The following is a 25,888-nucleotide window of genomic DNA, read 5'->3' as shown; positions in this document are numbered from 1 at the left end:
CAGACACAGTCCTGACCTGCTCAGAATGGCCGGCTGCACATGTCCCTCCTGCCACATGCTGTACCGCTCTCCCCGCCCCACATCATGAGGGCCTGGGGGTAACCGGTGGGATGCCACTAAAGCCACACAGAGGTCTTTCCACCTTTCCACCGTGGGCCCCCTACATCCCCACCTTTGTGAATAAAACCTCATCCGGTGACCCTTGTTGAGGCCCCCTCATCCTTCCTGTTGGGGCCTCAACTGACATTAGACACCAACAGCCCCTAGATCCTTTCTTGGCCGGTCTCAGGTGTCACAAAAAAAAAAGAAAAAAAAACAGATCACATATGCAATGGGGGAGAAAACTATTCCATTTGAAGAAAAAACCGAGACAAGACAAAAAACTTATAAAAGCCTATGAAATGCGTCTCCTAACTTTTTCTCCTTTTTGAGTCACCATTGTACTTTTGAGTACAATTGGTTAAAAATTAGTGTTCAGAGACTTCTGAAATTGTTGGGAGAAATGGTTCCTCCCTTAAACCAATAATTGAATTGCTTAATTGAGAACATAAATCTCTGTTGTGAATATTGACGGTTTCTCTTTAAGGGCTCTGTATGGTATACCTACCAGCCTGGGCTCCATTGTTTTATAGACGTGTCAGGTAAGTGCTTTTAACACAAAGTATTCCTCCCTTGGTATGTACTAAGTAATAAAAGTTAAGTTGTTTCTAAAATGATTTTTGTGTTTCTGTTTCAGCTGTGAGTTAGCCTCTGCTTTTTAAGGTTAAGAATGTTTCTAATGCAGAGTGTTATTAATTAGTTTTCCCATAGCCCTTGTGTTCAGGGATTCCATGCCTCCTGAACAAATTGCTAAGCGGTTAATGGAAAACGATATTTTGTTAGGCAGAATGGGGAAAGTGTCTGATTTATTCCTAAAACAAGGTTTTAGAGTAGGACCCTGGGTTGCTAGATCACAGATGTTCGTATGGATTTAGTTATTTGTTCAAATACTAATTTTTGTATTTCAGCATACTATTTTGGTTGTTCTGTTTGTTTTTATTTGCTTGTAAGCCACAAGTGTCCCTTACTTTTCAAGAAGTCTTAGAAACTGGAAACGAGGAAAGAGGGCTCATTAGCTTAGAGAACTTTCTGTAGTTCTGTTCAACAACCACTAGTAGAAATATAAGGCTGAAAATAATAAGCATGCAACATGTAAGGGGGTGGGCCCCCACCTTATTAAATTGCCCAGCAGCTGTGCAGGGGGGAAAGAATCACTAACGAAAGGCAAAATGACAAGCAATAATCACAGCCAATCAGAACAAGCCAAATGGGAAAAACCCACCAAAACCCCATGAAGATGTGAGAATAAAAAAGAAATTAACCAGTGTTGTACCAGCATAAATAGCAATATGAAACATCAAATAGAGTCAAGAAAAGATAGATGAGGAAGAAACTGAGTTATGGAAGGGCTAGGCTGAATTTTTGGCCAATACCCACGTTAGGAGTACAAATTGCTCTTACCCATAGGCTTGCAGAAGTGTCCGAGACACTTGACTGATGACTGAGAATCTAAGCAGAATGAGTCCCTTATGATGAGTTTAGTTGTACAGATGCTCAGTTTGTATGATAAGGGAGGAGTAGATTATAGAATGCTAAAGAGCAACACTGCCCCCCACCACCCTGCCCCATACACATACATGTAGCCCAAGTTGGTTCTGAAGGACCTTGTAGATCACAGGGGCCTTTATTTTATTTTATTTTATTTTATTTTATTTTTGTGTGTGTGTGTGTAATAAAGTTTTATTAAAGTATAAAGGAGATAGAGAAAACTTCTGACATAGGCATCAGAAGGGGGCAAAAGAGTACCCCCACAGGGGCCTTTAAAGCCATTTTCCTGGAACATATGCATACATACACTCATGTCCTTTTATACTGCTATACCATTACTTATGCCAGTTTTTCCTGTTTCTAGAAGCCTCTTTTATTCTTCAACCATTTAGATTTGTATGTATATTGGTGACCCTCAATGAATTACTCTTCCCTCTACTCTGCTTCCTCCTCCTGCCTAGGTGGGGGGATGCAAGATGAGGTGTCCATGGAGGGGAGAAGCCCTTTGGTGAATAGCTTAATGGTCCACCATAGATAAGCTTGCTACCTCCCCCTTCTACAGAACATGGATGCTCCTGAGGCCTTCTCTCCTTCAGCTCCCCCAGAGGGGGGTCACTTTGATTGCTGGGCCTCTAACATGGGATTCCTCTAGGGTAACAAATTTTCCTTCAGAAGAGTATCTGGAATAATCATTTTTTGAAGGGGGGTTGTTTTTTAAGATTTTTTAAAATTTTTTTAAATTTATCTTTTAATCGAAGGAAAATTGCTTTACAATGTTGTACTGGTTTCCGCCATACAACAATGCAAATCAGCCACAATTATATATATCACCTCCCTCTTAAGCCTCTGTCCCCTCCTCCCATCCCACCCCTCTAGGTCATCACAGAGTGCCAGGCTAGGCTCCCTGTGTTACATAGCAACTTCTGACCAGCTATCTGTTTTACATGTGGCAGTGTATACATGTCAGTTTGGCTATGCCAGGTCTTAGCTGCAGCACGTGGGATCTTTGATCCTCATTGCCACATATGGGATCCAATTCCCTGACCAGGGACCGGACCCAGGTCCCCCACATTGGGAATGCAGAGTCTTAGCCACTGGACCACCAGGGAAGTCCCTGACAAAACCATTTTTGAGTCTGTCTCTGGCTCTGCAACCTCACCATTGTCCACATTATACAGTTTTCTAGAGTATAAGCTCATAGCCCAGCAAGTCCATGAGTTCATCCTGTGAGATGATGTTAGAAATGGACATGGACTATTGCCCACAATGGCGACTCTCACAGCTGAACTTAGCATGGTCAATGGAGAAGGGACATTCAGCTGTTATTAACTGCTTATCATGGATTCCATACTTTACAGACATCATCTTTATAAAGCCCAACAGCGAAAGCCCTCCTAGAATACATGTGTAACCAAAGTTAGATTGATCAGCTGGTTGCAGCAAGGAGGAGCACATACCAGAAGAATTGTGGGAGTTAGATAAGATAACTTGTTGGAGCTGAAGTTGATCACAACATAACCTTGGCAGGGATTGGTCAGAATCTATAAACTAGGGAGTTGCTGAAGCACCCAAGAGACCTTTAGAACACAAAAGTCATGTAAATACACACCCAAATTCATAGCAGCATTACGCACAACAGCCAAAAGGTTGAAGCAACACCGATGTCTATCAACCGAAGAATGGATAAGCAAAATGTATACACATATGATGGGATATTACTCAGTCTTAAACAGAAAAAAAAAAATCTGATACATGCCACAATATGGATGAACCTTGAAGAAATTATGCCAAGTGAAACAAGCTGATGACAAAAAGGCCGATACAGTGATTCCACCTACATGAGGTACCTAGAGTCATCATACTAATTCAGACAGAAAGTAGAAAGGTGGTTGCCTGGGGCTGGAAGGAGGGGAGAACAGGGAGTTACTGTTTAACTGGTTCCATTTATGTGTTTTGCAAGTCACAGAACAGTTTTGCCAAGATGTGATTTTTGTTTGAATTCTCAGTTCCCCCCACTTCAGACTAGCTGTTAGCAGAGCTGATTTTGCGCTTATCAGTCTTGCTTGTTTATTCCTCTGAACAGTTGAAAGTAGTGGATTCAGGATTCCAACCCAAGGCAGCTGTGATGCTCAGCTTGGGCTTTTCAACCATAGGACTTCCCTAAAGGTGAAAGCAGCCTTTTCAGATCCACACAGCCCATTTGTCCCCAATCTATAACAAATGCAATTTGACAACAGCGACTATTCCAGGCATCATAAAACATACAGGTATATGGCATCACTTGGCCTCCAGGACCTCACAGACTGAAGGACAAAACAAATAGAACTGTAGGGAAGTATGATTCATTCAAGAAAGCAAATGACCCTGTGCCCTTGTAAAGTATCTATATAACTGTGATAGTGCTTGCTTATATTTGGTTAAAATCCTTTGACAAAGAAACAGGCCTCTTCTTTGATTACTAGAGATGAGTTTCAAATTTAAAATGGAAACATGTAACACATTTACTTAGGTTTCTCAGACATATAAACAGTAGTGTTAGCATCTTTCCTAAGAAGTAGAATTTAGATAGAGCAGAAAAAGAAAGCAACAGTAATTTCTCACATACACACCATAACTTAATGCTGGGGTCAGCAAATTTTTCCATAAAGGGCTAGATAGAAAATATTTTAGGCTTTGCAGACCATAGGCAGCCAAAGACTAGGTAAACAAACTAGCAAAGCTGTAGTCCAATAAAACTTTATTGATGGCCTCTGAAATTTGGATTTAATGTAATTTTCACAGGTCATAAAATATTATTCTTCTTTTTAATTTTTTCCAGCCAACTGAAAATATAAAAACCACTCTTGGCTCAGGCTGTAGAAACAGCAGAGAGGCCGAATGTGGCCTGCAGCTCTAATTTGCAAGGCTTGTTTCTCCAGTTGTAGCCGAAGGTCCAACAACATCGATAGCACCTGAAAACTTGTTAGAAATGCACACCTTCAGGCCCCACCCCGCAGCCACTGGAGGACATTTTAAGAACATCACCTGTGTTCATTTACACATCCAAGATTGAAAAGCAGTGGTGTGAGGTCTACACAGGCTCCAAAGCCAGATTGGTGAATCCCAGTGCTATAATACAACTTCTCTGAGAAGTGCCCCTGGGAAAGTTCTAAGCTTCTCTTTGCCTCAGTTTCCCTACACACAAGATGAGGATGATAGTACTGTCTCCCTCAGCATGGTTGTGAGAATTATACTCACACACAGAACTCAGTATTTGTCGTTACTGTTACAAAATCTTGTGTTATTGTCCCAGCGACTGCTCTGACACAGGCACTTGTGGAGAAACCGTGGCCCCGAGAGTTGGAGACACTTGTTTAGTCACAAAACAAAGGTCTTTCTGTCTCCAAATTTATCATGAGGATAATGAAGGATTTAAGGGTACAGAAAGGGTCATGCTCCCTAGGGACTCAGAGCTTCCTATTCATGTGTCCTTTCTTTTTTTTTTTTTTTTTAAGATTTTTTTCTCATATAGACCATTTTTTAAATCTTAGTGAATTTGTTACAATATTGTTTCTGTTTTATGTTTTAGCTTTTAGGCTGTAAGGCATTTGCAATCTCCAGCCAGGGATCGAACCCACACCTCCTGCATTGGAAGATGAAGTCTTAACCACTGGACCACCAGGGAAGTCCCAACACATGTCCCTTCTAAGAATTCCCTCTCAATAGCCCTTTGCAGCCCTTATTCCTTATATATCCCCTCCCCTGACAATGTGAAGCTCCAACTCCACACACAGGGACCTTCCCCCAAATCTTTACCCCAAGTTTCCCTTTCATTCCTTGAAATTTATCCTCCATTAAGTTGCACAGTGTGTTTTTTTTTTTTTACAACTTCTCCTTCTAGTTGTGGATTGTAAATTTTCTCGCTGCTGAGTCCTGTAGCTGGCTGACTGTTTTTCATTATATTTGGAGGCCTCAGGGAAAAAAAATAGGCAATTCCTTTATTTGAGAATCCTGACATTTATTAGCATAATAAAACTCTCAAGATGAGATTGCAGTTTTCCAGACAGTAATTTCATTTGCAGGACAACTTACAAGGAATTTATTTTAAGGCCAGGTAAAAACTAAAATCTATGAGACATGCAGAAAGTGCGGGCCCCAAATAAAAGGAAATAAATGTGCTGGGCATGGAAAACTCAGCTGTTGTCTCTCACAAGTTAATTAGGGGTGACAAGAACAACAGCTTAGGGAATCAAGTTCTCAACCCATCCTCGTCTGCTTTCAAAGCTGCTTTTGAATAGAAGTTTCTTCTTGTTAGTTCCTTATACCACCTCGAAAATCATCACACCATATCCCCTTGACACTTGAAACTATTGTCACTGTTAAAGCAGTTGTCACCAGCAGTACCTTCCGTTTCACAGAGCTCTCATATTTATCATTTGACTGACCTGCCAAGAGGTCTAGTGATGGCCATATAGGAAATTCTCTTCTCAGTTACACTGAACTTCAGTGAGGTTAAATGACATGAACAGAGTCATATGGTTAGTTAAGTAGCAGCCAAAACTCTAATTCAATTCCTCAGAGTCTAATAGAAAGCAGGTAATTATAATAATAATAACAATAACAATCAGGTTTTAAAGCAATTTGCAGTTCAGAAAGCCAATTCTCTCAATCACTTTCTTGCATCCATTCAGGGGCCCTGTGATGCAGGGAAATAGGAGGGAGGCCATGGAGTCAGGATGCAAACTTTATATTATAAAACACGTTTGTATGATGGATCCTTACCCTGGTTTCCCCAAAATGCTAAGCCTGTGGTACATGCTTATATGCTGCTGTTTCACATGGGAACAAAGTCCTGAGGGACCAGGAGAGAAGAAGAAAAAAAAAAGGCAGAAGTGAGGCAGAGATGGAAGGGATGGTACTGATCCAGCTACTGCTTGTTTCATCATGATCAGTTGCTCGGTCTTATTGGACTGTCTTAATATGTCTTGCATAAGAAGAACTGCCTCGTGGTACAGTCCATCCAGAAGGGAGGAGGAAGGGAGAAGAACTGATCACCAGCCTCTGTCTCCCATTGATCCAAGATTCTCTGCATGGGGAATTAACTTCCCAACTCTCCTGGGTGGCACGGTGTCTCAATGCCTCTGTAGTAACAGAAGAACAGCTCATAGCACCACACATGGCAAGGCACCATTGGCCAATGCTCACGTAAAGCTGATCAACATGGCGGGGAAGAGTAGAGCTCATCCAGAACTGGTTTTAGTGGTGGCGACTCGAGTAAAACAAGTGGTAGTAGCCAAGGTGATCTGAGGAACAGGTGAGGTCAGTGGTGGAATAGAGCATGAGAGATATCTGATACAACAATCAAGTAAGATAACCAGTTCACTGATGACCAGAGTCCATTCATCCTTTTACTCCCACCAAATACAGTACTGCCAGTATTATAATACCAGTCAGTTTCAGGGTGTGATTTGAACCCAAGTCTGCTTGATTCTGCAGCCTATAAAATTCCCATGATAACATGTCATATATAAATATATATAACCCAAAAATGTGAAACATGAGCATGCAAAGACACCAATGCTGAAAGTTATTGAGGAGTTACTGGGAGAGTCTTCTTGTTAATAAGAAGAATGTACTCAATATAAACATAGTATAAATAGAACATACTCAGTATAAATAGGCATGCAAGCATGCATGCTCAGTCACTTCAGTCATGTCTGACTCTTTGTGACCCTATGGACTGGAGCCCACAAGGCTCCTCTGTCATGGGATTCTCCAAGCAAGAATACTGGAGTGGTTGCCATTTCCTTCTCCAGGGGATCTTCCTGACCCAGGGATCGAACCTGTGTCTCTTACATCTCCTGCACTGACAGGCAGGTTCTTTACCACTAATGCCACCTGGGAAGCCCAGTATAAATGGACAGAAGAATCAAAATCAAAAGGACTGTGAGGATAGAGCTAATTATTTGAGTAACCTGCATAAACAGGACCACATCCTAGAAAGCAAAGGCTATATCAGAGGTCTACAAACCATCCTTGGATTTTTAATTCTCCCTGGGGCTTAGGCACATCTGTAGAAATACATGAAACCACTGCCTCAATATTGAAGAGCTGAGGCCAACATATGATTCCAAGAAAAATGAGAAATGGCAGAAGAAGAGGGGAATGCAAAGACAGGGCAATGCCGTCTGTTCTGGAAGCTGGGACTCAGAAGCCTTAGGTAATTCCAATGATAATATCAATGAGAACAAATATCATTTAAGATACAGTACCTATGCCTTCCATATAAACCCTTTACAATATTTCTTCCCTAATCTCCACAACTTTATAAACAGCGATAAACAGAACTTACTAGAAATCATTGCTGACAAGTGTTGGAAAACTTTCAACAGAAGTGCATTCATTCAACAAACATTGATTGAACGTCTACCATAGGTTAAATTCAGAGTTCGGCACTGGAATTATTTGGATAATTAAAACATGACCGTGTACTCTAGGAGCTCAGTTTAGGGCAGCCCTGACAAAACGGCTTTATTTTCTGAGGTTGTATCTAAATTTTTCAGGAAAGAGCTGCATCAGCAATTAGCAATTTCTGTCTTGGGCACTGGGTCAGGAACCACCAACACATACACTATATATTTCATATTTGTTGAAATATACTAATCCACTTGTTCCTCTGGATGTTAGTGGATCTTCCAGAAGGCCATAGGGATTTGAGCTGGGAAGTTCTTGAGTTCAAAAATAGGATGCCCAATGAAGTCCAACTGAGAAGGGAGAAAAAATCATTCAAACAACAGATGGTAGTCTGGTGGGCTGTCCCTCTGTCCACAGGGTTCCTGCAGCAACTCTCCCCCTGAAACAGTGATAATTTCCTCCTAAAAAGAAAAAAAAAAAAAAAAAAAGGAAAATTCACTTATAATCAGAAAAAGGAAATAAATGTCCACCAGAGAGAGACTGGTTCAAGATAGAAAGACTAAGAATATGTATCTCCCTCCTCCTCATTCAAATTTATAGAAATGACAGAAAAAGTGTTCTTAAAAAGAAAGAAATCTATAAAAGCATGGGAAAATAAGAAGGAAGGCCACCAACAAAGCAAGACGAAAATCAATATGTGATGAGATTGTCAGAGGAGTGAATGTAGGGCAGGGGGGAGAACAAGTTGTTAGAGCGCAGGTTGGGGGAACCCCAGAGGACAGAACTCTGTGCCTCAGGCAGGTGAGGACGGGAGGAGAGGAAGCCGAAGCAATCCAAACAGTTCAGACAGTTCCATTCCCAAAGATAAGCTACTCACTGTCAACTCCAACCTTCGGCTCGATTTGAGAAACAGGAACTGTATCCACAGATGAACAAATAGGAATTTCAAAGTTCAAAGATTCCCCCCAAAGCCCCAAACTTACAAACATTTAAGGAGAATCATAACCATAAAAGAAAGATGCCAAACTCAAACAATTGAAATGACTCCCAAGAAAATATTAGGTTTGTAAAACAAACTGAGTTCTTTCAGAGATATGTATTAAATTCCTCAGTGAAATAAGAAGATAAATCACCCATGAAAGAAGAATAGACTATTATAAAATAAAAGAACCCATTAAAGAACCTGGAAATGAAAGGGACACCCATTTAAGTTCAAAACTTTTTTTCAATAGAAGACCTGGAGAGCAGAATGGACGTTAACTAAACAGCAATTTAGTCGCCAGGAGAACTGATACATCAACACATTAGTAAGAAAAAGACACCTGAGTAGAAAAATGAACAAAGGATATAAACAGATAATTCACAGAAGAAATCCAAATGGCCATTAAACATGTGAAAAAATCCTCAGCATCAGTGGTAATGAGAGAAATACAGGCTCAACAACAGTGAGATACATTGTCTGCCCATCTGGTGGGAAAAAATTAAAATGACTGATAATCCCCAGTATTGGCAGCAGTGTGGGGGAACAGCCTCATATAGTTTTGGAAGAAGCATGAATTGGCGTTACATTTTAGGAGGGCAGTCTGGCAGATCTTTACAAAGTAAAATGTGCATAGTCTTCTAGCCAGCAATTCCAGTTTGAGGGATCCATCCCAGAAAAAGATTTGCATGTGTGCCCAAAGTGACACATACAGCACTGTTTGTGATCATGAAAACCTGGAAGCTACAATAGTGACCAGTAAAAGGAGGGTGGAGAACGAAATTGTAAGATACATCCACACCAAGGATGTGGTGCATGCCTGGACATGAAAAGATCCCACAGACACATGTCAGTAACAAGCAGCTTGTCCTGATAATATACAAATGTAAGGTAGTGTTTTAGTGCTTTACACAGTGATTTCTCATAGAAACCCTCCTGACCCTGAAGCTGCTGCTGCTGCTAAGTCGCTTCAGTCGTGTCCGACTCTGTGAGACCCCATAGACGGCAGCCCACTAGGCTCCTCTGTCTCTGGGATTCTCCAGGCAAGAATACTGGAGAAGGCTATGGCAACCCACTCCAGTACGCTTGCCTGGAAAATTCCATGGACGGAGGAGCCTGGTAGGCTGCAGTCCATGGGGTCACTAAGAGTCAGGCACAACTGAGCGATCATGAAGAGGTGAGTACTATTATTAACCCTATCTTACTGAGGAGGAAGGACTTCCCTGGTGATTCAGTGGTAAAGAATCCACCTGCCAATGCAGGAGACAAGAGTTCAATTCCTTGGTTGGGAAGATCCCCTGGGGGAGGGCATGGCAACCCACTCCAGTATTCCTGCCTGGAGAATCCCCGTGGACAGAGAAGCCTGGCGGGCTACAGCCATGGGGTCACTAAGAGTCAGATATGACTTAGCAACTAAACAACACTGAGGGAGAAACTAAGGTCCCAAATTTGAACAGCTGCCCAAAGTGACACACAATAATGAAGCTGGGGTTTAAAACTTGGAGCTTGATTTCCGGGACTGTGCTTTCAAAACATGCATTCAAGGGTATATTGTGAAAGTGTTAGTTGCTCAGTCATGTCCGACTCTTTGTGACCCCATGGACTATAACCCACCAGGCTCCTCAGTCCATGGAATTCTCCAGCCAAGAATACTGAAGTGGGCTGCCATTTCCTTCTCCAGGGGATCTTCCCGACCCAGAGACTGAACCCAAGTCTCTTGCATCTCCTGCATTGGCAGGTAGATTCTTTACAACTACATTATCTGGGAAGCCAGAATCATGGTGAAAGTTAAATACAACATGGATCATGGATAAGCGCAAAAGGCACAGTGCTCAAAACAGAGAAGGTGCCAACATCCACACACCCCTCCTTCCTCTTTCCTACCCTATGGTTGAAATGTAAGTAGAAATCTGCCTTGATTCTGGTTAACCGAGTTTTCCAGGCAGTTCTCTCCTCCCAGTATCTAACTATTTGTAATTGGATAGTTTTCTATGTGCTTTACTTGAAGTTAAGAGCTGCCCTAGAGACCTGGGGACATCCATGAAGAAAAAGTAATACAAATTCCAGAGTCCCTTTTATAGCAAAAACCCAGTGAGATGGTCAAGGAATTCTGTGAACATTTCTACACCCGCAAAGCTCGGGGAGATGGGGACCCCTGTGTTGTCACAGCTCTGTCTCCTAGAATCCTGGGCCCCACCTTCCTGGGTCACCAAACTCCACTGCTGGCTTTCTCACAGGCAGTACTGAAGCCACATTAACACAAAAGTTGTTTCTTTTTATACACACTGTTTGAAAGGCAACATCTCTTCTGATGTGAGGTCCCTGGCAGGGGAACAAATACAGCTGTAGGAATTGAGAATGTGCATACAGCTTCACAGTTATAGGGCGCTGTTACATACAGTCCCCATGTAAGACTCACAGGAACCAAGCTAAGTATTATTTATAAGACATTTGTTTGCCTAGTTAGGGGACTTAAGCTCAGCATGCATAAGGAAACTGCCTGAGGTCACACACAAACTAAGTGGGACGGCTGTATTTGGAACAAGAGGCACTAGAAAAGCTTCTCTAACTGCCAGGTAGCCTGCTCAACTTCAGCTAACCCTATGAAGCTGCCAGAGGGTTGTCTAGAACATCCTCAAGAGGGACATCCTTGAAATGAGAGGGGGTGAGACATGGGCTTGGACAGAAGGCAAGTCAACCAGCCAGCCCTCTTCTCACTCAGGTACTCAAGGTGAGAACACACCTGTGGACCAGGGTTGGAGATGCCCACATGAGTAGAGAGTTGCCCAGAGAAGAACAGCAATTCCAGAAGACAATCTCTGGTCTCTTCCATCAGGATGGTCTAGATCCCTGTGACCCTAAAGACTTTCTGGGGCTGCCTACTCACTCTGCACCCTCATCTCTTAGAATGCCCACAGCCTGGCATTTCCTGCCCTCCTCCACATCAGCACCCCTAAGAGGAATACCTTGTGGAAATCAATGAGATCCGTGAGTGTCGCATGGCGATTGGGGTCCACTCCCAGGAAGCTGTAAAAATCCCCAGAGGCATCCACAAGAAAATGCTTGAACCCCTTCTGCAGGCGGTAGGAGAGGGTATAACCCCAGATTTTCTCACTGACCCGGACCAGAAATGCACCCTCGGTCATATTCTCAAGGAGATCTTCAGCATCTTCTCGGCTGATAATTCCTGGTTTAAAAAAGAAAAGAAAAAAATGTCAGCAGATTCTACAACCCCTTTCTCATCCAGCCACGCTTCCCAGCTCATCCCTGCCCCTCAGCCTCTGTCAAAGATCCAGAGAAAAGAGGAGCCTCAGGAGCTGCCAGCACTTCCTTTATTCCAATAAAGGACCTCTTGGCCTGGAGCAACTAGCGGTGGTGAGCTTGGGGGCAGACTTTCTACTAAGACCCCAATTTAGCATGCTTTCCTCCAAATTAAGCCACACTAATTTGGATTAATTGGGTACAATCGGGCAAGCAAAGAATTAGTAATGAGCCGGAATTATAGTGTCTATCGATTACAAATACGAGTCAACAGACATTGCCCTGTGGAGATCCTTGAGAGTCCTGCTTTAATGAACAGACCAGAATGACTTATGATTACTACCCTGGTTATCTCTCTGGTACCTGTGAGTGAGCACCTGAAAATAGTAGTTCCTCTTAGGAAGTAAAAAGATTTCCTCTGTCTATCTATGGACATGAGGCAAACAGTGTCTTAATAGGGGCACAGAATTAAGCACCACTTCAGCTCAAAGAACAAAACATTCTCAGGTTCTGCAGTTCCATACAATATGGTTTCACCAGAGTATGACAGTCAGGTCTCACCTTAGAGGTGTTTGTGCATCAGTGTCAATCCCCTGAAAGGTTTTTCAGGAGCTGCTCTCCTCTGGGGAGTACCAGAGGGGCCATGTGTCTGGTGGTTCAGGCTTTGGAGGGCAGGGTGGTGGGAAAAGCAGAGGGAGACTTAGTCTACCTGTCCACCCCTGCCCGCACCTGCCTACGGGACCTTCAGCCAAGTCCTCAACCTCTCCAATGTCTTTTAATATTTAAATGACCATCTTAACGCGTCTATTTCAAGGGCATGTTATGACTTTCAAGTGAGACCAAGAATTGAAAAATCATTTCATAAACAGAAGAGCTGTGGGAATGCGGGCTCCGGCTCTCATCTGTTATTTGGGGGAAAGGTAAATTTGCAACACAATGTCCTCTTATACACCCACTTATTTACCATCTACATACATTCAGCAGGGTTCTGCCAGTCACAGGCAGAGGGCAGAAGGTGGCTGGGCTGCTCATCACGCTGACCCTGAAGTCACTGCACACTGTCACCCACCACCCCCAACCCGCCCGCCACGGCACCCCCAGGCCCTCTGCCGTGATTCAGTGCAGGGACACTCCCTTCCCCGATCTTTCCAACTTCACAGGAGGTGTGTCAGGACTTCCCTGTGCCCAAAGCAGAGGACACAGGAGCCACTACACTGTCACAGGTTCCCTGTTAAGATAGCCAACAACACAAATGGGGCCAACTCTTTCCTCCTGGGGCCGAGGACTTACCAGGAGGCAATCAAGCCAACAATCCCCACCCCAACCAGGCGGGATAAGCAGAAAACCAGGATGAGAGAGGGAGTGGGAAGCATCCCCACCACAGGGCACCCACAGGATGGCACATGCATCCATGCAGGAGGGTAGGTGCCCCCCGACGGCCTTGGTGGGTTCAGCTGGAGAAGCCACCAAAAGAAGACCAGCCAAAAGGGTGTCCCAAGGATTTGTCAAAAGACTCAGCCACCTCCCTGCCCCAGTACCAGAAGGCCCAGATCCCAAAGGTGGCTGGGACGGAGGAACAGGGAAGGGAGACAGAGACGGAGCCAAGGCCTGTGAAGAAGGACCAGAAGACATCACCTCTGTCCCAACTCGAAGCACCTCAAGCTGAAGCCCAGTGTCGACTGGCAGTGGAGAGGAGAGTTAAAATGGGTGGAGACTAAACACACTTGATGTCACTTGATTTTTTAATAAGCAAAAGCAACCAGTAACACCACAATGACAATGCCACGTCTCTCCACCATCTAAAACCCTGGAAGACCTTTCCACTGACCTCCCTCTGGCAAAGCCTAGCTCAAGAACAGTGGACACCAGGCTCTGAATGCCCGCTTTCTCCCGGCTGACCTGGAATTCTCACTGAAGGATTTCTCTTCTCTCCCAGGAATCACAGGCTGCCAGTCACCTATACTCTACCTTTGTGTGGGTTAGAAAACATCCTTCAAGGTGGTTGAACTGGAAAAAGGTGCCTCTCTGAGCCGAAAGGACTAAGTTTACATTTCTGCCCTTCAATTCATTCTCCCCTAAACCAGCCCCCATTGAAAGTGAAACTGAAAGTTGCTCAGTCGTGTTTGACTCTTTGCGACCCCATGGACTATACATTCCATGGTATTCTCCAGGTCAGAATACTGGAGTGGGTAGCCTTTCCCTTCTCCAGGGGGTCCTCCCAATCCAGGGATTGAACCCAGGTCTCCTGCATTGCAGGCAGATTCTTTACCAGCTGAGCCACAAGGGAAACCCAAACTAGCCCCATTGGCTTCTTTTTATTCATTGCTCATTCTGCCTGACCCATCAGGAAATCGTTTTATCCCAGAAGGTGCTGGGACAGCTCACCTTTGGGCTTTCATGACCTTCTGCCCAGACTCTACAGTATATTAGTAAACCAGCTGGAAACAGCTCAAGGATGGAGACTGGCAGTCATGAGTTCTGCTCAGCCTCCCTTCCAGAGAGACCCTGCATCAAGGAGCAGCATCTCCAGCTGTTGTCCCTGCAGGATCCACCATGCCCAGGAGGTACTACATGCCTGATTCAGGGCAAAGGGTATTATAACTGAGCCCAGGGGTGCCAGAGCCACCATGGCTACCCTATGTTGATGTTGTTCAGTCGGTAAGTCATGCCCGACTTTTGCAACTCCGTGGATTGCAGCACACCAGGCTTCCCTGTCCTTCACCATCTCCCAGAGTTTGCTCAAACTCATGTCCACTGAGTCAGTGATACCATCCAACCATCTCGTCCTCTGCTGTCCCCTTCTCCTCCTGACAACCCTACATGGGGGATGGCAGTCTCCTACATGGGACTCCGCTGCTGAGCAGTCTTTTCTCGGGGGCTTCCCCTCAGCCTGACCACGGTGTTCTCTGAGCTGCACTCCCGTGTCAGGCTCTTCCTCTCAGTCATCCGTCCTTCCTTCCCTCTGCCCCTTTACAGGTGTCAGACCTGCACCTTGTTCTTAAGACTCTCCCCACCTGTCTCATTCCCTCTTCCCTTCATCCTTCAAAGGCATTTCCTCCAATAAAGTTCGTGGACTTCTGCTTTTGGATGACCCGAACAGACAAAGCAACCTTATCTTTATATTCCAAGTGCCGGAGATGTTAGGGATGGGGGGGCTTGTTTACTTTATAGCAGTGAATATGCACATGAACTAAAATCACAGCTCAGGGACTTGATCAATAGGTGGCCTTGGGCAGGTGACTTAAGCCCCTCTGAAACCCAGTTCAGTGTCCTCATCTGTTAAGCGGTACTGATTGTAGCACCTACGTCTTAAGATTGTCTGAGACTTCATTAGTAATGTATTAATGTGCTTATCACACATGTGAATGTGCCTGAGAAGTAATGACTACCCAGTACCGTGTAACTCATCTGTACCGGATACACTGAGTACACGACATATGTGCTACTGCTGGATGTTACCTCAAGCTGATAGCAGCAATGACCATGGTACCGCCGGGCTGTGCTACCCACAGCCCACACACCCAATCCTCTCAGAGAGACTGCTGAGGGTAACTTTCTCTGAAGGGGACCACTTGGGTCCCTGGGCCCCAGCCTGGGCTATTCTATATGGGGGACTCACCAGGTAGCTCAAATAATAAGCATCAGTGAACTCTGATACCTCTTTGGTGCCTTCCTAGGACTCAAAATTGTAATCTGTCCCAAGACCAAAGGTAATATGACCTCATAGTTCAGGATGGCAGAGACAGTTTTACAGAAAACCAACCCTCAAGAGAATTAGTTGGTGGCTGGGGGATGTGATGGTTGCTTGGGGGAAGAAGCAGCTGCTCTCCTGCTCCATTACTCTGCTCTCCATCTCTCTCTCCCCAGAACACCCTTAAGCTAATCCCACCCTTAATCATATCCCATCCCATCCCATCCCCTTTAATACACTACAACCTCCTGGCTGAGGAAATGGAGGGACACACCTCCCAACTTCTGGCTAGGGAGTGAGCTCACCACAGAAACTTTCCAACTCTGCTAACAACCAAGATCTTCTGCTGAGGGATATAGCCTTACCAGATGATGCTCCAGGGTTGTTGATTATTATTGGAGAATACCGCTACAGATTTTATCTGAGCCAGTTCTCACCCTCAGACAACAGGCAGGAAATGTAGTTTTTCCTGTAGTTTCCAAAAACACTTTCTTTTCCTTTCTTCCTTTTTCTTTCCTCCAATAAACATTTATCAACCACTCTCTAGGAGCCAGGACCCATGCTGGGCATCTGAGAGTCACCATTGAATGAGAAACAATTCCTGCCTTCTAGAATCTTTGATTCTGGACTGAAATCAAGATCAGCAGAATTTTTTATGGGGGTGGTGGTGTCATGTGAGAGGAGCTCACTGTAACTGGTATTGATAAAGACCATAGAATATGGGCTCGGAGAGGTAACCCACCCAGCTCTGGAGCCCAGGGATGGAAATGCCAGTTAGACTGAGAACAGAAAGGATAAGACAGAGGGGTGAGGAAAAAGGGGCAGTTTGCAAAAGGAAAGAGCACATGATTCTTTGTGGCTGGAGGAAGAGCTGAAGTAGGAGCTGGGCAATGGAAAGACGTGTAGAGGTTGGCAGGGGTCAGGCCCCAAAGCACTCTCGACACCATTAAAAGGATCATGGATTTCATTCTGAGGGCAGTGGGGAGACACTGATCTTCCCTAAACAGAAAGGACACGAGAATGTTCAAGAGTGGAAAATAGATTGAAGGGTACAGATTAGAGACATACAAGCCGGGGATTTCAACTCAGGGATGGCTTTCTCACGCAAGGGTTGCTTCACAGCTACATTTCCACAGTTGCAACCTTGGTATCCAGAGCCCAAGCCACTAATCAGCCAGGAACAGTTTCCATTGTGAGGCAGAGGGCCAAGGGTCACATGAGAAGCCTGATATTGACGCCAGCACTGGGCAGTACCTTGGGGACTCGGTGGCCCTCATCGCATTTAGTCTGCTAACAACCCTACCATCGTCAGTTCATAGCTGAGGACACTGAAGTTCAGCAAGACAAGTGACTTGCCCAAGGTCACAGAGCTATTAGGTGGTGGGGTCAGAATCTGAACTTAGGGCCTCGGACTCCACGTCCAGTGCTCTTTGCTCTCATGCAGAGACAGTAAGTACTGCGAAAGACACAAGAAGGAGGAGATTCATGAGACCTCTGGAAGTCAGGGCAAGATTTATAGAGGCAATGAAGAGGGATGGGAAGTGCGCCTTGAAGACTGGATAGATGCTATGTGAGCAGAAAGGAGTGATGATGAGGTGAAAGAGGAGAAGAAGAGGTAAGTGAGTGAAACGTCACAGTGAAGACCAAGAATGGCACATCCATGGGACATCTATATAATGTGACATAAATTTAATCTACCTTTCAGGAGGTTAAGAGACATGGAGAATGGAATGAAAGGTCTAACACATGAATAATCTGAACACCCCTAAACAGAGAGAAGATTGAAGAGGTGGGAATGTCTCAAGAGCGAATGTTGATTGCTCTAAAGCCCGGACACCACAATTACTGAAGCCAAGGGCCCTAGAGAAGCCCGTGCACCACACCTGGAAAATAACCCCCACTTGCTACAGCTAGAGAAAGCCCATGGGAAGAAATAAAGCCCCAGCACATCCAGAAATAAATAAATACAAATTTTTAAAAAGAAGTCAAAATTATAAAAAAGAATGAATGCTGAGAATTAATCGGCAAATAATAGTGAAATGGCACAAAACTACTCAGTGTCTGAGTTTGTCAGCCAGAGAGAAAAGGCAGATTACCTGCAAAGAATAAACAAATTGGTGGCTGACTTTTTAGTTGCAATAACAAAAGCCAGAGGACAATGGGTTAGTAATATTTTCAGGGTGCTGAGAAAAAAAATAATGGTGTTTAATGAAACTCTTTCAAGGTGAAAGGAAACTTAAAGATATCTTCAGAAAAAATCTGAGAGCTTGACTACTAAGAAAATTGTAGAGAATATATCTCATTTAGAAGAAATATAATCCTAGACAGAGAATCTGAGATGCTAGAAGAAATGATGAGCATGGCTACTTTAAGTCAACTTTAAAACTATATTGACTTACCAAGTAACGATAATCATGGGTAATTTGAGGGTTTAAAAAAGATAGAACTAAATTACTGGATAATATCTTATCATTTGAGAGTAGGATGATTAGAATTTGTTTAGGAAGAGGTTAAAGATACATATTAACAAAGCATGCATGTGAAATCATCTAAATTAACCACTAAAAGACAGACATTGAGAGTGGTATAACCTCCAAACAACAGAAGTGGGAAGATGCAATGAGAAAAAAAAAAATTGTTTTTCAATGAAGTGTAAAGCAAGCTAATAACTGAAAAATAAATATAGTGTAGTTTCATTTATATTAAACTGAAAAACTCACAAAGCTAAACACTGATGTTTGGAGATCAATATATAAACAATATATGAAGCAAAGAAATGATGGACAAAATACTCAGAATAGGGATCATATCTGATGAAAGGAAGAGGAATACATGGGTGAGAAGAAGGCTATGCAGGGGCCTCCAATGACTTTATGCCTTGCTTTTCACCAGGGTCAACAGCACAACGAAGCAAAGATGTAATCTGGAAACTGAGGCAGAAGCCCAGCATACAGATGGAGGCCCTTGATGGGGACTAAGGGAAACAAGGGGTCAGACCTGACCTGACCCACAGGTCCCACAGGTGCCCAAGGCTTCTCTGGGGGGTCAGAAGCAATCTGACTCACTGCAACACCCTCTGTGAGGCCTCTGCCCAGAAAAGACAGGGCCGTGGTCAGGGGAGAGAGGCTCTTCCGAGCAACAGCCCCGCTTCCCATGGTTGCATCAGGTGAGGGTGAGAAGGTGGGGAAGGCAGTAGGGAACATGTAAGGCAGTAGAGAACACAGCAAAGGAGTCCAGGATGACTTTCAGGTTCATGGCACCTGCACATCAATAGCATGGGTGGGAGTTTGCAGCCAGCACTCCTGGGAGGTGGGGCAGCTGCTGCTCCCCACTCAGGTCTGTTATTGCACCTTGGGCACAAATCCCCAAGCATTCTTCCTGATGCCTCCCCTAATCATCTCCCTGCATTCCTCTCAAACACCACCAAAACTCAGCGTTCACTATCAAAATATTTGCTCCATCTGTACTAACCGACGGCAGCCCTGGGAAAGGAGAGGCATTTTAAGCACACTTGTAAAAGACACCCTGCTCTCACGGACCCATAAATCCACATGTTAGCAAATCCTAAAGCAGACCCAGGATTCAGTTCCCATCCCCTCCACCACTTCCATACTGGTCCCTGAAATCATTAGCCTGAATCGAATCTGAGTAACCAAATGAGCTCCTTTTATTTCTCTGTTAGGGCTTCTCCCCAAAAAGGAAGAAAGGCAGGCAGGCCAGACATGACATTTTACTTTTTATGGGTCTCAATTTATCTGACATGCATATTTCTTAAAGCTTTCACCAAAGCTATGCCTCACCGGCCAGCCAACAACACCTCCATTACCGCTCAGCTATTTCTCATTCATTTCTGTGACTTTCCTTTCTTATTGCCACACTTTCCAGATGATAACATTAAGGGGATTGGAATTATTAAGCTCTTCCTTCTCAACAGTTTCTCAGAGCATCCTGGAGCCACAAAGATTGTGATGAATGAGTTCCAATGCCTTCATTTTTTATAACTCCAAATGAAATTTAGCCACAGCTAAGTGCTGAGACAAGGGTTTCACTGGACAAGCTTCTTGGTTTCAGATATATTATGCAAAAGGGGCACCATTCCATGCCATGACTGCCTGCCTGTTCCAAGCTGACATGCCAGGTTCAAATCACGGATGCCGCTATTTATGACAGGGTTGCAACCACCCAGCAAAATGACTTCTGAAACTGGCTACATGAGGATCTTGTGTAGCACTAACCTCAACTGGAAGTAAAAATTCATTATTTGATTAATGCCAGTCTCATTGACTGGATTGTGAGTTTCACTAGGACAGTTACTTTTCTCAATATGGTGGCCCTCCATTGGTCTTGCCCACTCAGGACCATCCGTGCTTCTTCTGGCAAGGGAATGGTAAGCTTCTTTTGGGGAGCCACACCTTCCCACTCAGTCTATCCAGTTGCAATTGGATGGACTCGTCCCTGCTCCAGGAGTGGTCATGTGACTCAGTCCTAGCCAATCAGAGAGTTCATCCATCTGGCCATGATGGCTGGCTCAGGAGTGGGCATGTGACCACACCAGACTCAACAAGGCAGAATATCTGGACTAATACAACAAATTATTTGAGAGAAAAGTATGTCCCCTCTTCAGCTAGATTTGAAACTAGGAAAACAAGTGCAGGCATGCTACGTCAGGCTGATGCATTGTTTGAGAATAAAAACAACATGGAGAGCAACAGAGCTGAGAGATGAAGAGAGGCCAGTTGCTGAAACAAGCTCCCTGAGTCAAGCAAAGCCTGAAGCTGGACTAATCTCTTCTGAGTATATCGGTTTGATAGCTTTCTGTCAATTGCAAGTGAATGTAAGTGCCACAAGGGAAAGGAAATTGTCAGTTTTGCTAACCACCATATGCCCCGTACTTAGCACAGTGTCTCACATAAAACAGAAGCTTAATGTTAATAATCAACAAATGATTTAAATACCTTACACAGGAGCCCGCTCCCTAGTGCCCCTGGCCAGACAATTCAACAACCTCGAACTCTGACAAGTACTATTATTACCTCTTCCAGAGAATTGTGCAGGTTTCCGTGGTAGCTCAGCTGGTAAAGAATCCTTCTGCAATGCAGGAGACCTGGGTTCAATCCCTGCGTCGGGAAGACTCCCTGGAGGAGTGCATGGCAACCCACTCCAGCGGTCTTGCCTGCAGAACCTCCATGGACAGAGGAGCCTGGCAGGCTACAGTCCATGAGGTCACAAACAGTCAGACATGACTGAGTGACTAAGCACAGGATAAGGGATAAATGAAATACGGGATGTTTGATGTTTACCAGACACAAAGCACAAAAGAAATTTTCACTAAATTACCAGTTAAAACATAAAAGCTGGTGTGACCCCACACATGAGGCAAACCAACCAAACCCCATGAATACAGACCAGTGTACACCTGAGGAATGATACCAGATCAGGCAACACCTGCCCAGGGATGCCACCAATCGGTACCTCTGAGCACCTCCAGATAGATGTGGCCCCAAGCAGGGGACAGGACCTGGAAGCAGATCAGGGACCCAGATCTTGGCCTCTCTCATACCCTCAGTTGCACATCCTCAATGCAAAGTCTAGACAACTGCATGGCAGTCCTGCCCCTGACCATCTCCCCACAAGTGCAGAGAAGACTCTGACACTCAGATGCCCTTTTGGAGAGAAGGGGGGAGTGGGGTAAGACAACCGCAATCCTAAAGTCTATTCTCCCCAAAGGACCAAGTTAACTAAAGACAACCATAATGAAAAGAATGACACTAAACAGAATGGATGAGAGTTTATTTTTTCCCTACTACCTAGAGGGGTAAAAGGGGTTGGTGATAACTTCATGAGATCAGAGAAATTATAGAAAAGTACACTGCATTTTCATTGTACATTTAAATAAGCTTGAAATGTGGCTGTACAAATGCTGGTGGCACTGTGAGCTCTGCATGGGGGGCAGTCTATTCGTGATGATTGCAGGAGGAAACACACGTTAATTGCAAGCCACACTAGCCACACTGATCCCCTGCAGGAAGTGTTTCTAGGAGGCTGCAACCTAGAGCAGGGGACACCCTCCTGCCTTGTGCACTCCTGGGGGCTGATGAGGACGACTGTGATCTCAACACGTAAAAGCATCATCTGTATTTTAAATGAAAGCTGTAGGCAAATGGGGCTTCCCTGATGGCTCAGTAGTAAAGAATTCGTCTTCCAATGCAGGAGACACAGGAGAATAACGCTTGATCCCTGGGTTGGGAAGATCCCCTGGAGAAGGGAATGGCAACCCATTCCAGTATTCTTGCCTGGAGAATCCCATGGACAGAGGAGCCTTGCAGGCTACAGTCCATAGGGTTGCAAAGCTTCAGAGCAACTCAGCATGCACACATGCAGGCAAATGGCTCTGACATGTGAATCTATAAAGAACTTAATTACTAAACAAGGTAATCTGAGTATGACAGACTTTTACTACTTAAGCATAAGTATTATAAAAGTCATTTCCAGAAAGCTTCTCAACTACTGTAGCAACCAGACTTCATTCTCTAGCAAATGTCAAAGCCACCATATTTGTTTCTAGATAAGCAAAGAAGAGCTCATGGTGGGAAGGTAGGGGAGAAAAGTCATCTGACCTAATCCCCATCAGACCGGACAAGTCAAGCCTTCACTATCTTGACTGAAGGGCCGTCTGGCCTCTGTTTAGACATCTCAGCAGTAGGTGTGCTCATGGCTCCTGGAGGTAGTTTATTCCATCTCAGGACAACTAACTGCTAAAAAAGATGGTCTGACTGAATCAAAGTTAGCACCCTGTGATTTTCGAAAGTGTTCCATTTCTTGAGGCCCCTGACCTGGAAGACATTAGTGATTGGAAGACAGCAGCTATGCCTCCCACCCCAAGGCTTCCGTCTCATGCCTGTCATCATAAAAATGTGAGACCATGAAAAGGTTCTGGCATGAGATGGAGCCCTTCGTCCCAGGGCTGGGACAAGCTTGGGGCTGGGGATCCATGGGAAACTAGACTACAGGTCCTAGAGCAAGGAAAACCTAAAGGCAGTTTCCTGAGTCTAACCGATGATAGAAACTTCCCCGAGTCAGCAAATTAGGAATAATTTCTTGCAACCACCAGAAATATGATGAGACCATCAGAAGTAAATTAAATCAAGAACAACAGAAATCACAGTATATTGTTACTCTGTGCTTTTATTTAATCCAGATAGAAAATTAAAACATCAGTTCTATCGAATCCAAGCCATCTAGATCCTCCAAAGTCTGTCCCTTTCCACACACTTCAGTTACCCACACCTGTGCATCACAAAACAACCTCAGCAAAACATCGAAAATGAAAAAGTATTAGATAGGCAAGACACAAAGGGCCTTAAATCAGAAACATGGAACTAGCAGAAAGGAAAGAGTTAAAATCTTGAGAACCCCATTACAATCGATGCTTTCCTAAAGCAAAAAATAATTCCACTCCTCTTTGTGATCTTTTTTTGAGACCCTATAGCCAGTGCACAATTTAAAAAAAAAAAGAAAAGAAAAAATGTTCCTTTATTTCTTAGTTGGAACAGCTTAAGCAAGAACTTATGAAGAAAGTAGGTCAACCGACCTACTTTTTTTCTTCTTTAGAAATGTTTGCATTTAGGATAAGAGTTGGTGGAAATTTTCCATTCCAAATTCTGCTCTGGAGAGGAAGATCAGCCATCTGACTTGACATGATGGATGGTAACATGCTAACCATCCCTTCTTTCCAAATGACCCATGTGTTATCCTTCACAGTTTTTTTTAAGTTTTCAAGATGGGTATCATATTCATAATGAAAGAAAATTCAGACTTTTACTTTTTTGTAGGGAAAGCTGCTGCTGCTAAGTCACATCAGTCGTGTCCGACTCTGTGCGACCCCATAGATGGCAGCCCACCAGGCTCCCCCATCCCTGGGATTCTCCAGGCAAGAACACTGGAGTGGATTGCCATTTCCTTCTCCAATGCATGAAAGTGAAGAGTGAAAGGGAAGTTGCTCAGTCGAGTCCGACTCTTAGCGACCCCATGGACTGCAGCCTACCAGGTTCCTCCGTCCATGGGATTTTCCAGGCAAGAGTACTGGAGTGGGGTGCCATTGCCTTCTCTGGTAGGGAAGGTTAAATACATACCATCTTCTTTTTGTGAAGAGTTGTTTGATGTCATCTTTTTCTTTACTTCCAAGTGACAGGAGTGGTGTACCCTAGGGTATGAAGCCACCATTCACATGCTTCAAATCCTGATATGCATCTCCAAAGGCTACCGTGTTTATTTATTCCATATAACAAGTAGAAGCATTTATTGCAAGTTCTAAACACTTTATAAATATTATACATTTAATCTTCATAACACCACCATTACTTTCATGACCGCTGGTTTTCTTCAGTTAGTTCTTGCTTCACATGGATTTTGTGCTCAGGTCCCCACTACCCACCCACCCCCACCCTGATTCTGGCTGCCACCTCTCAACAGGTTCCAAAGTCTCACCATAGTTTCTTATCCTTCTATTGTTCTTGGGAGCTGAGGACTAAAGCCTCAGCGGGCTCACTCTCTCCTTCTCAGCCCCAGACACTCTAGCTTCCGAGATTGATCCCAAAGACTGAACAAGGCATTCTCTGATTTTCCATCAAGCTAGGTTAGGAACTAGAGGCAGCTCTGCTCCGGAAAGTCTGAGGAATGAGAAGGAGTGAGATTTAAAATAAAGAACTCAAGGGGACTTCCCTGGTAGTCCAGAGGTTAAGAATCTGCCTTCTAATGCAGAGGACGCAGGTTCAATCCCTGCTCAGGGAACTATTAATAAAATCCCACCTGCCTCAGAGCAAATAACCCCAAGTGCCTCAACAAAGACCCAGTGCAGTCAAAAAATAAATAAAATAAAAGGACTTGAGCTATGCATGAAAAAAGTTCAAGTGAACACACAGTAAAGGGATTGTGAATCCATAGGAGGCACTTTTTGCCCCAGTCTCCCTCCCTGGCCAGCTGTATATTCAAGGAGCCACCAGAATGGATGAACAAAAACTAGGGGCCAGAGCCATTCCCAGCTTCCATATTTACTACTGGGTAAATAAGGGTGATTTCTCAAGCTTTTCTGGCCATCAGTGACGCTATCTGTAGGGGGCGAACCATGAGTAACTCAAGAAGTTGAGAGTCCCTCTGAGACAGTGCACATCCAACCACTCTGCACATCTACACAGCCAGGCAAACACACAAGACCTCACAGCAGCAGCCTGCCAGGAGGATCACCAATGGGTACTGATCAGCCAGTCCAGGTCTTTTCTGTTCCGTGCAGCTCAGAGAGGATGTGACCTCCCAGAGCATGCAGTTGGGGCAGACCACATTGCCTGTCACCCTCTGCCTCCCCAGGCACAATCCTTCCCACCTCCTTGGGGGCACTGCCTCTCTGTAGGACAGCCTGGTGTGTCTGCTCCCCTACCTACCACAGGACTCCTGGAAGAGCCATCCAGGAGGGGGTGTCCACTGCCTGAGCCTCAGTTCCTGGACTGAAGACAGTACCAGTAATAGAGACACAAATAAGACGAAGAAGCCCAACAGTCATTAGGAAGAAAACACCCTCACTTCTTAGCCCACAGACTCCCACCCAGGTGCCTGCTCTGTGGCTAACCCCACACCTTGGCCAACCTTTCCCATGCTTCCAACAACCTGAGAAAACTTTGGAAGCTTGAGAGGGGAATAAGACCAGTGGTCCTGGGGCAGTGCCAGCAGAATCACACTGCAAACCAGATGCTGAGAACAGACATTCTTAAAGGTCCTCTGGTCACCCATCTGAAGAGTCCACTAGCCGTCCCTCTGCCCAACAGTAGCTGCAACCATCTTTCTTCTATTGAAGTGAAATGTGTCTCTTTAGAACTTCCAGCCCTGAATCCGCTTAACGATCTCCCTTTATCCAGATGGGACTCCAGAGATTGGGGACTAGTGGCTTTGTTCCCCCCACCACACACATTAGCAAGACAAACATT

General features: G+C 44.5%; 1 protein-coding gene across 2 annotated transcripts in view; it reads right to left on the bottom strand.

Moving 5' to 3' along the window:
• Positions 1-8,280: 8,280 nt before the first annotated feature.
• The window catches only part of SH2D4B (SH2 domain containing 4B), a 77,623-nt gene continuing 60,015 nt past the window's right edge, over positions 8,281-25,888 (bottom strand). Inside the window, exons 7-8 of one of the 2 annotated variants that reach the window (XM_065919905.1) lie at positions 11,926-12,146; positions 8,281-8,441 (exon numbers count right to left, since the gene is read on the bottom strand). In XM_065919905.1, coding sequence (XP_065775977.1) covers positions 8,349-8,441; positions 11,926-12,146 — 314 coding nt within the window. In that variant the 3' untranslated portion in view covers positions 8,281-8,348. The remainder of the gene's footprint in view (positions 8,442-11,925; positions 12,147-25,888) is intronic. The other variant, XM_065919906.1, reaches the window with a different exon arrangement.

This window comes from Muntiacus reevesi, chromosome 2 (genome assembly GCF_963930625.1).
Source record: "Muntiacus reevesi chromosome 2, mMunRee1.1, whole genome shotgun sequence".
In the NCBI taxonomy this organism is placed as follows: Eukaryota; Metazoa; Chordata; class Mammalia; order Artiodactyla; family Cervidae; genus Muntiacus; species Muntiacus reevesi.
The sequence above is the reverse complement of the archived record's forward strand: the minus strand, read 5'-3'. Positions and strand labels throughout refer to the sequence as shown.